We start from the raw sequence: 13,614 nt of genomic DNA, 5'->3' as shown, positions 1-13,614 counted from the left end.
TACACCAGTTGTATTCGGCCCATGTGACAAATACAATTATATTTTATATTATTTGATTTAAACGGTTTCTTTTTCTAAAACGTTTTTCCAACAGAATCCGACTAATGAATACACCCCTGAAGTTCAATCAAATCCGCAATTTATTTTTTTACTGTCAGAAGATAGGCTACTTGCACTGAGAGCTGACACTTCCTCCAGCTTTGGCAACATCCGGATTCCAGTCGAGATGGTCATGGCGGAGGGTGCAGCTGTTATGAGGAGGAATCGACCAGGGACTAAAGAAAAGGTACCAGATTTTAGCAACATGGTTTAATTTTAGTGTGTTCAATGTTCATGTCTTGCATTTTTTTTACTTGGGCACATTTTGTATCCTTTCCTAGAACGGCCCGTTTGTCAGCTGCTAACGTTAGCTTACTTAACTAGCTAATGTTGCTAGTTAGCGAGGCTACATACAGCCAGCTGGCTAGCCAGTCAAAGTCAGGAGCTATAAGATATGGGTTGGTCACAGCTATCAAACGATGCCTGTTTGTATTGTCAATTGTCTGAAGTTATCTGAAAATAGAATCTACAGGTAGCTAACTACCTCGCCCTTAATCATGACTCTCAGTGCCATTGGATTACACATAAATCACTGAATGAATGTGGGAGTTTTGGTAAGAGCCGCGACACTCGGTCTGAACATTAACACGGATAGTTTGCAGTACGATTTTGGAAACATAACGACCTTTCACATCGGCGAGAAATAATGTAAAAACAACAACAAACATGTTAAATTGATACACACCTTTAAAAAGTTAAAGTACCACATGAGCATATTTCCATTTTACAACGCTTGTTAAGGTACCTGTGCTAATTAGCTATCTCTGCGTCTCAGAACAACTGTGTGTAAACTGAAGACAGGCCACAAACATGTTGTCACTGAAAAACACTGTCCACTGCAACTGTGTTAACAGGTTAAACCAGTGGAGGCTGGTGGGAGGAGCTATATGAGGACCTCATTGGAATGCAATTACAATGAGCCCTTCCTCCTATAGCTCCTCCCAACAGCCTTCACTGGTGTACAGTAAGCTGTATTTTGCATTTGTGAAATAATTTGGATGTGATATGAACGTAGAGGGATTTATGGTTCTCGAACTGTACCACAATTGAGAATGGATTCATGTTTAGATGGAGTATTTGGCTTCCAGAGCCAATTCACCCTTTAAACAGAACATGTAAGGTCCTTGGACTATAAGGAGTAATGTTAGGCTCCTTTAGTCCAATATTGGGCTAGTAGCTACCTATTAGTTTACCAGACAGAGAGATAAGCTAGCTGGCGAGGTCTTTTTGTCAGCTGAATCAGTTAGTTTGCCCTGCTGAGTTTCTTGTGTATGCCCACAGGACTTCTACAACTGGCCCGATGAGTCATTCGAGGAGATGGACAGCACACTGGCTGTGCAGCAGGTGGGAGTCAGATGTCTCTGTTTTAATGTTTGAAATATCTTACTGTTTGAGTCATTTGCATATGATGACACCGTGGTTAATTGAAGAAGTCTAATCAGGCATTCTACTAGCTACGTAGCTAGGGCTGATCTGTGTGGGCAGTTCTCTGTAACATTCTCCAGTATGGATGAGCAGTTGCATATAGACAAAATATCAGAGAAACTGTAATCTTTCAAATGTAGACAACAATCAGACTGCTACTCTGCCATTTGAGTTGCTGAGGTAGAATGGCTTAGTCAGGTGATGTATTTAATACAGTTCTGTTCTGTTTCTAAAGTCTGTTTGTGGTTCTTTTCAGTACATCCAACAGAACATCCGTACAGACTGCTCCAACATGGACAAGATCCTGGAGCCCCCAGAGGGTCAGGATGAGGGGGTCTGGAAGTACGAACACCTCAGGTAGTGGCTGCCGTTTACCACTTAGAAGAAAGTCATGTGGACATCCCAAATGTGTACTGGTGCTGAAAACACATCCTCCTTTTAACATTTGGTCTTGTCTCGTGTCCTCCGTTTTTAGGCAGTTCTGTTTGGAGCTGAACGGACTTGCTGTGAAACTACAGGTATGCTCTTACAATGGATCAGCAGGCCTGGGCAACTCCAGTCCTGATTGGTGTCACAGTTTTGCCCCAGTCCCAGCCAACACACCTGACTCTAATAATCACCTAATCGTGATCCTCAGTTTAGAATGACATTTGATTAATCAGCTGTGTTCGCTAGGGAAGGAGAAAAGGGGTGATGCCAATCAGGCCCTGGAGGACTGGAGTTGCCCAGGCCTGTGACATAGCTCTTCAGGAAGATCATGTTGAACATCCATTCTTCTCACACTGTGTTTGTTGGAGTGGTAACGTCCAGTAAGTCTGTTACTAACATGTACTCTGTCTGTTCACAGGGAGAATGCCACCCAGACACATGCACCCAGATGACGGCAACAGAGCAGTGGATCTTCCTCTGTGCTGCACACAAGACTCCCAAAGAGGTAAGGTCCTCTCTGCCCACAGCATTTGTAGAGGCGGATCCCTCATCCAGTTCCTACCCTCTTTCCCTGGTATAAGAATAGAATACTAATATAAACCAGTTAGAATTTTATCCAAAGCCACTTAGTCTTAGTGACTTAGTCATGCTTGCATACATTTTCTGTTTTGAAGTAAGCAGTATCCTCTACATACGACTTATAGACAAACTTGTAACTTGGGGGGCCCCAGTGGGAATCGAACCCATGCAAGCACCATGCTCTACCAACTGAGCCACACCGACCATTCACCATGCCAGAACTAATAACACCATTATAGTCATTATTGTATCATGGCTGGTACTCAAGCCTGTTGTTGTGTTTGCTGTCTCCTGCAGTGTCCAGCCATCGACTACACCAGACACACTCTGGACGGAGCCGCCTGCCTCCTCAACAGTAACAAGTACTTCCCTAGCAGGTAACAACTGTTTACCGTGTTCCTCTGTCTCCTGTGACTTTAACTTTCTCATTAACCCCCAGCACCCTTCACACAGAAATCAATAGTTTTTTTATTGAACACCATTTTATCCAAATGATCATTCGCATTGTACTGATATATGCAGCTACCTACATTTGCTGTAAGCGTTGTGATAAAGTTGCTGTCTATAGATTGTGACCTGATTTGGTCTCTGTTCTATGGTAGAGTGAGCATTAAAGAGTCCTCCGTAGGGAAACTGGGTTCAGTTTGCCGGCGGATCTACAGGATATTCTCCCACGCTTACTTCCACCATCGTCAGATCTTTGACAAGTATGAGGTAAGCATTGACTGTCTTTATTCCTGTGAATAGTAATTACACATGTACATACTGTAAAGCACTAACCCAAAACCCTGAGGCTGGGATCCAATCTGATCCCGCGTTGTTGAACGTTCCAGCGGCTGTGACGGTCACATTCACGGTTAACGCTGAATATGTCGGCACAATGGGAAATTACCTTTACATGTTAAGCGTGCTACAATGCCTGATCAGACTGAATCCCGTCCTAACTCTTACCCCAACAGGTTTCACATAGATTCAGCTGTGATTGTGATGATACTTGTTGCATTGTACTTAATATAATTTTACTCTGGTGTATTGGTTACCAGTGATTACAGCTTTCAACTAGCATTGGGTTTAGAAACGTTGTGATTTTATATAGGCAAACTCAAGCGAATGCTCTTGCCCTCTCCAGAACGAGACGTGCCTGTGCCATCGGTTCACACGCTTCGTGATGAAGTACAACCTGATGTCCAAGGACAACCTGATCGTACCCATCATGGAGGATGAGACTAACCCTAACGAAGCAGAGGGCGAGAGCGACGCCTGAGGACTGGGATCTGAAGAGGATCTGCTACACCCTGCCAAACTATTTCAAACACATGGCTGTCTCACACACCCACCCACAACCACACAATACACTAAAGTACACTAAAGTACACTAAAATCACCAGTTTTTAAGTAGAATATTTTCAATATTGTATGAACATCCTAATTTAGCTTGTATGTTTCAGAGAACAAGACAATGTTGTGGTTAAATGACTAACCAATATACACTGTGGCCAGTTAATTAGGTACACCCATCTAGTACCGGGTCAAACCCCGCTTTTCCACCAAAACAGCCTGAATTTTTCAGGGCATGGATTCTACAAGGTGTCGGAAACGTTCCACATGGATGTCGGTCCATGCAGACAGGATGGCATCACGCCGTAGCTGCAGATTGGACGGCGGGAACATTGATACTGCAAACAGCCCGGTCTACCTCATCCCAAAGATGCTCTCTCTATTGGGTTTGGTCAGCAACAATGTTCAGATACGCTGTGACGTTCCATCGTTGCTAAATTGGTATCAAGGGACCTAACGTGTGCCAGGAAAACGTTCCCCACACCAGTACACCACCGCCACCAGCCTGTACCGTTGACACCAGGCAGGATGGGTAAACGCACTCATGCTGCTTACGCCAAAACCTGACTCTGTCATCAGCATGAACCGGGAAATGGGATTCATCAGACCAGGCAAGGTTTTTCCACTCCTCAATTGTCCAGTGTTGGTAATTGCGTTCCCACTAGTGCTTCTTCTTGGTTTTAGCTGATAGGAGTGGAACCCCGTGTGGTCGTCTGCTACAGTAGCCCATCCGTGACAAGGAGCGACGAGTTGTGCGTTCCGAGATGCCGTTCTGCACACCACTGTTGTACTGTGCCGTTAGTGGCCAGCCTGTTAGCTTGTACGATTCTTGCCATTCTCCTTCGACGTCTCATCAACGAGCTGTTTTCACCCACAGAACTGCCACTGAGTGGATGTTTTTTGTTTGTCGCACCATTCACAGTAAACTCTAGACATTCGTGCGTGAAAATCGCAGGAAGCCGGCTCTTTCAGAGATATTGGATCCGGTGTTCCTAGCAGACGATAACCACGCTCAAAGTCACTTAGGCCGCTAGTTTGACACATTCTAGCATTCAATCAAACAGTTACTGAATGGCTCGATTCCTGTCAGACTACTTTATAGAGCAAGCCACAGCCACGTGACTCACTGTAGGAGCAAATCATTTTGGTGAACAGGGTGGTGTACCTGATAAACTGTGACACCCTTTGCTAGTTACTTTATCATGTGCTTTCTGTTTGGTCCTTGGGCAGCGTTTACACAGGCAACCAAATTCTTATGGGCAAAATAATTGCTCTGGTTGGTCAAAAGACCAATTGGTGGCAAAAGATCATAATTGGGCTGTCTGTGTAAATGCAGCCTTTGTTGGGTTCTAGGTGTCAGGAACTCTGGTCTAATGTAGAGCTACAAGTTAATATAACAGGTATTTAATAAACAGGGTACATTATACAGGTTTATATAACAGGTATTTAATAGTCCTGATATTTCTGACTATACTGTATATAGAACCACGTCAGTCTTCCATCCTAGATTTAAGAAAGTGGAAGGACATGATTAATTGCAGACTATAACAAAAATGGTTTTTAGGGTTTTATTCCACTAATGGCTGAGTTTAGGATTAGGGGAGGGCAAGCTGATCCTAGATCGGCTGAGGTTAAGATTAGGGGAGGGCAAGCTGATCTGTACCTAGGGGAAGCTTCAACCCAGAGCCATAAAAGGCAACATTGCCGCAGGATAGCCTGTTTACTGGGCCAGAGGTCCTACATATTTGACATGGCACAAGGACTGCTTTCCTAATAACTGGTTTCTATAGAAGGGGATGGGGGGTGTTTTACGTTCATGCCATTTAGGGCAACAATCTCTCACTGTATTTATTTCAAATAAAGGAATTTGATGTTTTCATTATTGGTGAAAATTAATGACAGCTACTCAGAAATGCCTTAGGTTTTCAAAGCACAATTATGTCTCATTCACTTTCTATATTCTTGTCAAATGATGAACTATTACTCAGGCAACACAACGATGTGTTTGACTGTGTTGCCATTTTGTCCCTGGTGGATATCCATTCACTGTTTCTTATTAAAATATCTGATATATTTACAATCAAGTGCCATGTGTTCCTATTGTACATGTGTGACCTGTAGTCTTCACATTTTCACAGCAGTGCAACGATTTCAAACAGGCTTCCATTTCATCAGTAAGGGTTTATCAATGAAGGGTTGTTTCCCTGGGCTCAATGACACACGGACGTATCCATCCTTCTCAAGGGTTCAAACTTTATTCTTACCAACAAGACGACCCACTTCTGAACACAACAAGTCTTAAACATCCCCCCCCCCCCCCAATATTCAGAAAGAACAAGGCACAATGTAATGTGCAGAAGAACATCAAAGTAAACATCCAAATGTTAGCTAGTGTTCAGAACTATATACAAAACATACATGTACTGATGTTAAAACAAAATCTTAACTGTAAGGTCAAGACAACTTTAGCCTCATTTATAAAAAGGGTAGATGAACGGAGCATATCTTAACTCCAAAACAATATGACTTTTTAAAAGGATGTACTTTGGAGCAAAGCATAGTTGATCTGCTCCTCAGATTGAGTAATGGGATTACAGGAGGTAGAGGTGGAATATCCCCAAACTGAACATCAAACGTGTAACATTGTAATAAATAGTTCAACATTTATGTATGTTTTAAAAAGCAAGACACATTGACTTGACAATGTGGTGCTATGACAATATGTAAAGAGTAAAACCTGTTTATTAAAATGGAACATTGAGAAATTACAGGCATGCTTAGAATACAACAAAATACTCTTCCTAAAATGTCATTTCAAATCAAACTGATTCTGTTTTATTAGTAACTGACCAAATCAAATTGACCTAAACGGTTATTTTAATGATAAATTAACAGAACATGGGAGCACTTATTTATGAAATGATTCTGTCATTTGTTTTCTTCTGGCATTGACTTTCACTATGATCAATTCTCAACAAGAAAACAAGTTTCAGAGCAAAACGACATAACTTTTCAATTATGAACCGTTGTGGAAAATTCGAGATGTTTCTACCCTGATTATATATATATATATATATATATATATTTTTTTTACAGGGAAGATCATGAAATGAAAACGAATCGCAGTTCACACAAAACAAAACCAGACACCTCATAGTACATGCAATCCAGCTATTCAAATAATTATTCAAAAAAATAGGCCTCAATGAAATATGTGATGTCATAAATTCTTTAGTTAAACCTCAACTCTGACACCCATAGCTTATCAGTTATAGAATACAATTTGCAAAAAATAAAACACATGTAACAGAATACATGCATAACCAATGAGGGAGCAGACCAAGACAGGATGCAGGAGAAAAAGTTACCAAACCGTGTAGACCTGAGTGAACCCAGGGTGATTGAAGTTGATGAAGATGAGGCGAATCATTTACAGGCAGGAAAGAGCGGCAAAAAAAAGAGCTTGCCTTGTTGACCTTCCAATCTTGAAATGTCCCAGCCGTCACACAGAGCCGACGAAACACCATGTGAATCTGTTGAAATGTCCCAGCCGTCACACAGAGCCGACGAAACACCATGTGAATCTGTTGAAATGTCCCAGCCGTCACACAGAGCCGACGAAAGACCATGTGAATCTGTTGAAATGTCCCAGCCGTCACACAGAGCCGACGAAACACCATGTGAATCTGTTGAAATGTCCCAGCCGTCACACAGAGCCGACGAAACACCATGTGAATCTGTTTTGATTGATGTTAATTGTACTGTATTTGTGGTCCCAGTCTAGTGGACAGAGTTATTTTGATGTTACCCCCTCATCTGGAGGGCACATTGTTTTTTAGAGACTCACAATCACAGCAAAATCTATATGAAACAGCTCTTGAAAACATGAGATACATAAAAATGCTAAATGTATAAAATAATCTCCTGGTTATGTATTTTTTCATCCAGTTGGAGAATTATGTAACGATTAACTCTCTAGGGATCTATTTGCACTCTTCTGTGACAGCAGCCTAATTATTTTAAAATACATTTTCCAACATGTATTGCAGTCACATCATAAAGACAGTAATCTTGACTATTCTAATACCAATGAGATAAAACATGCCCAATGGCAGGTAGAGAGCTTTTATTTAGAACTAATATTGGCAGTAATCTTCGTTAGACTTTTTTTTGCTTTGCATTGAGAGCTAATTTGAAAAAGAAAACGTGTGATTGGCCAATAGGCCAAAATAAAGCAGTATCAGGAAATAGCTCCCTTTTGCTTCTATACTCAGAACGATTGATTACATGGCAAAAGTTTGACACAAATGCCAAAGGAGGAACATTCTTGTTACAAAAGATCGTTTAGCTTAATTTTAAGCTCAATCGTGCATTAGGTTAGTTATGAAACAGTTCAACAGTACAATGCAGTACCAGGAGCTAGTTATCCCTCCCTGAGTTGTGGAAAAAACACCAGAGGAAACTATGCACCTTTTCACAGTCCGGAAGTGATAGAACGAGCACCTACATCATAGTGCTTACAGTACTTTTTAGTAGCTAAAATGATTCATATTGTCAATATTCTGTTAAATTATACTAAACAGATGAACATTCAGCGAGCACATAGTTGTCTGGACTGAATAATATGATGCGTGTGAAGGGTTGGAGGAGACAGGGTCATGGAGAGATTGACAAGCGGGTAGAGAGATAGAGAAGTGGGTCTTTCTGCCTGAGGAGATGGGCGTTTCATTGGCTGAAAGGAAACGTGGATTTACTCTACTTGAGTGGTTCGGTGGCGGTCGGAGGGGAGGGGTCAGTGGTGATTTCTGGGCGGTACTCCTTGCGCAGGTGGGCGTAGTGCGGGTTGCGGCCGTACCTGGGCTTCAGGCTGACCGGCGAGGAGGGGTAACCTCGCCTCATGGTGTGGAACTTCTGTTCCTAGATGGGGAACGGAACAGACACAACACATGACAATCCTTCATCACAACAGACCAATAGAGATGATTCTCGAGCATGCATTATCATATGATGTCATAATAAGTTTATACTGGTATTATAACTGGTACCTTTCCTGGTTCTTGCTGTATCATCACAGGTGTCATCCCCCCTGGACTTTGTGGGTAGTATGATAACGTGTGATTGTAGGCTGGTTGCACCATGTGGTCGATGAACTGCTGCTATGGTAGAACAAGTAAGCACTGAGTACGGTTTTATACATCAACTGTCACCTAATGCTAACGCTATGAAGTAGCATATGGGAAATAGTACACTGACCGAGGGAACTACAAAATGGTTGTGTTCAGTAGGTCGTACTGTGGCAAAACATTTTGAAACAGTCAATACAAATGTGCCTTTCTTATTGGACCAAGGTAGTTTTTTTTCTCTCAGTTTTGAGCGTAATGAACAGGACCCAGGTCAGGATGTTATCAACCTCTGGGATGGGGGCCTCTATGAGGGGCATGGCAGGCTGGACACAGCCCCCGTCGCTGGGCTGCTCCATGGGCTGGTACAGGAGCTCAGAGGGCTGCATGTACAACACTGGGCTGGAGGGCACTGGAGACTGACACACACACACACACAATTAGTTGACATTTAGGATCCACCTTGCCTCTGATAAAAACCCACTCACAAACATAGAGGTGAAGAGCACAGAAGCCAATCTCCTTCCCTTACCTGAGGAACGTTCCATTGCAGGTGACTAGGGTGACACTGTGTAGGGGCCTGAAGGACACAGAGTATAGTAAACAGATCAGTACCCAGGAGTTCACCAGCTTTCTCCTGGGATAACACCTCAATACCATTACATCTGAACAGCTGACTTGGCTGTCATTGGCTGAGGTACCAGTATTTACAATGGATGTCTTATGATGCTGTACTGGTGACTAACGTTAGCCTGGTCCCAGATCTGATTGTGCTGTCTTGCCAACTCCTATGGTCATGGACAACATTGTCTATAGAACACACACAGATCTGGGATCAGGCTGTTCAGCTGAGCTGTAATGGTGTTGGTGAGACGATCCAGGACAGTCTGCTCTGACCTGGTAGTGATGGTAGGCTGGCTGCTGGTAGATGGGTGGAGGCTGGTGGGTCAGCATGACTGGAGAGCCAGGCACTGAGCGGGACTACAAGGACACATGTAACATGCAGAGGACACCAGCCACGTACGAAAGAACATTTATATTTACGCCAAAAAAAGCAAATGTACAATAACTTAAGATTTTAATCAAATGCAATGAATTGTATAAAATGACTAAGACACTGTAGGATGTCGTGTCTGTTTCCTGGATGAAACATGATCAGTAGTCTCTCTATGATTCTCACATGTTGCTGTGTGTTCAAATCAAATCTTCATGTAGAATGCACATTTCATTCACCACCAGGGAAGAGGTGGCATGAGCACATGGCTGAGTGAAGGATAGGACTCACGGGCCAGTGGTAGGGGGCGGAGGGGCTCATCTCTGGGGTGTGGAAGTAAGCCACTCCGTTGTGGTAGGTGTAGGGGTACCCCGTAGGGGTGGTGAGGTACATGGTTCCACAGGGGGTGGGTATCATGGCAGGAGTATGGCTGGACACAGAGAAGCTGTTTGCTGAGTGGAGGAGGAAGGAAGCACAAGTTAACCACCAGGTTATGTACAAAGGCAAACGTTATCGACACTCAATCCCAGGTGATGATTCAGAATTTTAAAGCCAACAAGTGCAAGAGCACATTAGTCCCCAACCACCCAACCCAAGATAAGACATTATATGGTATGATAGTTCAAATGTTCAATGATGCATTACAAACGTGTTGAAAAAGTCATTTCCACCACTATGTAATGCTACTGCTTCAGCTGTCACTCATCTACAGCATGGGAAGACAACCCTGTTCCTGAGGTGCTGCAGGATTCGGTTCAATCTAGGCACCACACCTGACCAAATGAGCTAATTGATCAGTTCAGTAACTGCCTAAATTCAACACACCTGGTCTTCCAGGCCGGTTAAAGCACTTCAGGATCAGGGTGGCCTACCCCTGCTCCGCGGTGCTCTGTTACTTACGGTGACCTCCCACTTGTTGCTTGCGGACGGCCTGGCCGATGTTGAGCCTCTTGTCCCGGAAGCACAGTCTGTCAGCCTGGGGATGTGGTGGTGGCAGAGGGACAGGGGGTATCCGGTACAGATTGAGACAGATCACTTTACACTGAACATTTACTACCTATGACCATAACTTTACGGGTGATGGACTGGGCTAGATCTAATGTGTATTTGAGCTGCTGTCCTCTAGAAGGAGATATAAGGTTTGTATCGTTTCGTCTCTATCCCATATCTGTACAAGAGGTCGACCTCTAATCTGTACAGTATATTGGCTCTACACTCTTAGAAAAAAAGGTGCCGTCTAGCACCTAAAAGGGTTCTTCGGCTATCCTCATAGGGGAACCGTTTTGCATTCCATGTGGAACCCTTTCCATAGAGGGTTCTACATGTAACCAAAAATAATTATACATGGAACCAAAAAGGGTTCTCCTATGGGGACTGCCGAAGAACCCTTTTGGAACCCTTTTGTCAAAGAATGTACTTTTAGTTACTCACATCATGAAGGATTCTCTCTGTATCCTCCTGGGTCTCAAAGGTAACAAAGCCATATCTGTGGGATGGACACAAACACAAGGCAATGATACTGTGTCCCTGGATTACATTTCCATTGTCATACCTTAGTTAATAAACATCATTGCAGGTGTCATCCAGTCTGCGGGGCAGAACATCTACAGTTTAACTGAAGTTTAACTCACCCTTTTGACACCCCAGCACGGTCAATCACTATCTTCACCTCCTTCACTGCTCCATGCTGGGAGAAGAAGCGTCTCAGGTCGCTCTCATTGGTCTACACACAGAAATAACACACTCATTTCATGGTCCAGTAACATGCAGCAGCAGCAAAAAGGTCAAGTTAGGTCGCAAACACAAAACCAGGAGGCCCTATGAAAGTAAAGAAAGAGACAAAAGTCACCTTGAAATCAATGCCTCCCACAAAGATGCGGTTAGGGATGACGGTGCCAAAGCGGAGGGCATGGTGAGAGGGAGAGGTGTCGTTGCTGGGGTCTTGAGACACTGGAACAGGTGGAGGAGAGGGAGTGCTGGTCTGCGTGCAGATTGAGATTAGCTTGAAACAGAACAAGAGCATCACTGGATTGGCCATCCTCAACAATGCTGAGAAATTCTGATAATGTAGCAAAAATTAGCTATTTTACAAAGCAATATTGTTTGATATCTTTAAGACAAAAGGTATGTTGTAAGCCTTTGATCTTTCAAAACAAACTGTCTCTACAACTGTATTCTTGGGGACAACGGCGCCTTGAAAAGAGGTTGTCTTTGTAGATGCACTTTTGTTTTGTCTAGAGCTGGGAATAACTAGCCAACCCTGAGTGACCTTTTGCTTTTTAAAGCCTATAATATGGCTCACTGAAATGCATGAGAAACTGCACAATGCTAGGCTAAGGTTTAGGAGAGAGAACTTAGCTAGCTAAAAGCTAACAAGAGTCAGCCAACACATTTTCGATCAGGAGAAACATGCAAGATCAATCACCATTTACCAATAAACGAGTTACACCATAACTTAATCTGGTTTGGAATACATTATCTATATCAAGCGACATATAACTGAACATAAATAACACTAGTTAACATAACTTATCCAGCTAGCTATCTACACTAAAGACCTTGCTAACTTTATGCACTGGAAGCTAACATTAGCGATAGCTAGACAATATCGTTAGCATTCAAGAGTGACATTTTAACTTGCTGGTTATATGACATTAATTTATATAATTGTAGTATTGGCAACCCACATTGTTACATGAATCACAATTTAATATACCGACACAATCAAACGCAACACTTATCTGTTTAGCTACTTCGCTAAACACATATATATATATATATATATATATATATATATATATATGGTGATTGATCTATATATATATATATATTTTTTTTTTTACAACATATTCATCTTAGCTAGCTAGCAAGACGGCACGTAAAGTTAGTACGCTGGTGAAAGGTAACTTACGGTTATTTCGTTCTCCATCGTAGACACCGTGCTTAACTAGATGTCGTGAACAAGTAAAGTGGAAACAAATAATTCAGCAAGACAATGGCAGCTCAAGTTAAAACACCTTGCAAGGGAGGTGCACACAGCCAGGGACAGCCGAGCCTGTATCAGAGTCATCAACACCAGTCTATCTGCAGTATGAACGAAGGGAAAATATCTGGCGCTTACCAGATTGAGCTCGTCCTAAACCACTCATATTCATAGGTGGGCTACATGGGTTACATTTCTATTTTTATAGTTGTATTTAACCAGAGAAAAATGTATCTATAGACTATTGTTAGTTTGTTTCCATGTGCCAAAGGTAGGAAACTTTAGAGCAGTCGCAGGTTAGCTAGCTAGTTTAATGGGGTTTTATTTCCCGCTCTTCCAGGCTCTGCCGCCCTCAACTTGTCCAGATGGCACTTTCCCAGTCCCCGATGACCGCGTTGATGGCGGGAGAAAAGCCTTTTTATGAAAACCGTTTTTATTGAACAATTTCAGTTCATTCCTACATTAATTTACAATAAGTGTGCATGAATGAACATGGTAATTATTGTATTATTAACATTTTGGCACAAATATTCTACAAAGAAAACTATGGCCCGAGTCTGTATGGTTGGTACCGGGTTCTGTACCAACCGGGTTCTGTCTTGCCTGGTTGCCATTTTTTTTTAAAGCTCATGTTCAACTCCTTGTAC

At 42.6% G+C, this 13,614-nt stretch overlaps 2 protein-coding genes across 3 annotated transcripts; one reads left to right on the top strand and one right to left on the bottom strand.

Annotated features, from left to right (window-relative positions):
- Positions 1-158: 158 nt before the first annotated feature.
- On the top strand, positions 159-5,950 carry LOC139405450 (MOB-like protein phocein). 2 transcript variants are annotated; one of them, XR_011633879.1, is made up of 9 exons: positions 159-286; positions 1,381-1,443; positions 1,781-1,881; positions 2,000-2,042; positions 2,372-2,458; positions 2,830-2,909; positions 3,135-3,246; positions 3,662-5,270; positions 5,313-5,950. XR_011633879.1 is itself a non-coding variant. In XM_071147774.1 (8 exons), the coding sequence occupies exons 1-8, from the start codon at positions 227-229 to the stop codon at positions 3,794-3,796; spliced, it is 681 nt and encodes a 226-aa protein (XP_071003875.1). In that variant the 5' UTR covers positions 159-226; the 3' UTR covers positions 3,797-5,950. The 2 variants fall into 2 exon arrangements, 1 of the variants encoding a protein (XP_071003875.1); XM_071147774.1 differs by having other exon boundaries at positions 3,662-5,950.
- Positions 5,951-8,534: 2,584 nt separating this feature from the next.
- LOC139405469 (protein boule-like) lies at positions 8,535-12,913 on the bottom strand. Its single transcript, XM_071147795.1, has 11 exons — positions 12,896-12,913; positions 11,834-11,986; positions 11,616-11,707; positions 11,416-11,470; positions 10,885-10,960; positions 10,276-10,436; positions 9,888-9,971; positions 9,523-9,570; positions 9,281-9,409; positions 8,916-9,026; positions 8,535-8,787 (listed from the first exon to the last, which is right to left on the bottom strand). Exons 1-11 carry the CDS (start codon positions 12,911-12,913, stop codon positions 8,626-8,628), a joined length of 1,089 nt encoding a protein of 362 aa, XP_071003896.1. The 3' UTR covers positions 8,535-8,625.
- Positions 12,914-13,614: the final 701 nt, after the last annotated feature.

The sequence above is a fragment of the Oncorhynchus clarkii genome, unplaced genomic scaffold (assembly GCF_045791955.1).
Source record: "Oncorhynchus clarkii lewisi isolate Uvic-CL-2024 unplaced genomic scaffold, UVic_Ocla_1.0 unplaced_contig_817_pilon_pilon, whole genome shotgun sequence".
Lineage (NCBI taxonomy): Eukaryota > Metazoa > Chordata > Actinopteri > Salmoniformes > Salmonidae > Oncorhynchus > Oncorhynchus clarkii.
Note: the sequence above shows the minus strand (reverse complement) of the source record. Positions and strands in the feature narration are given on the sequence as shown.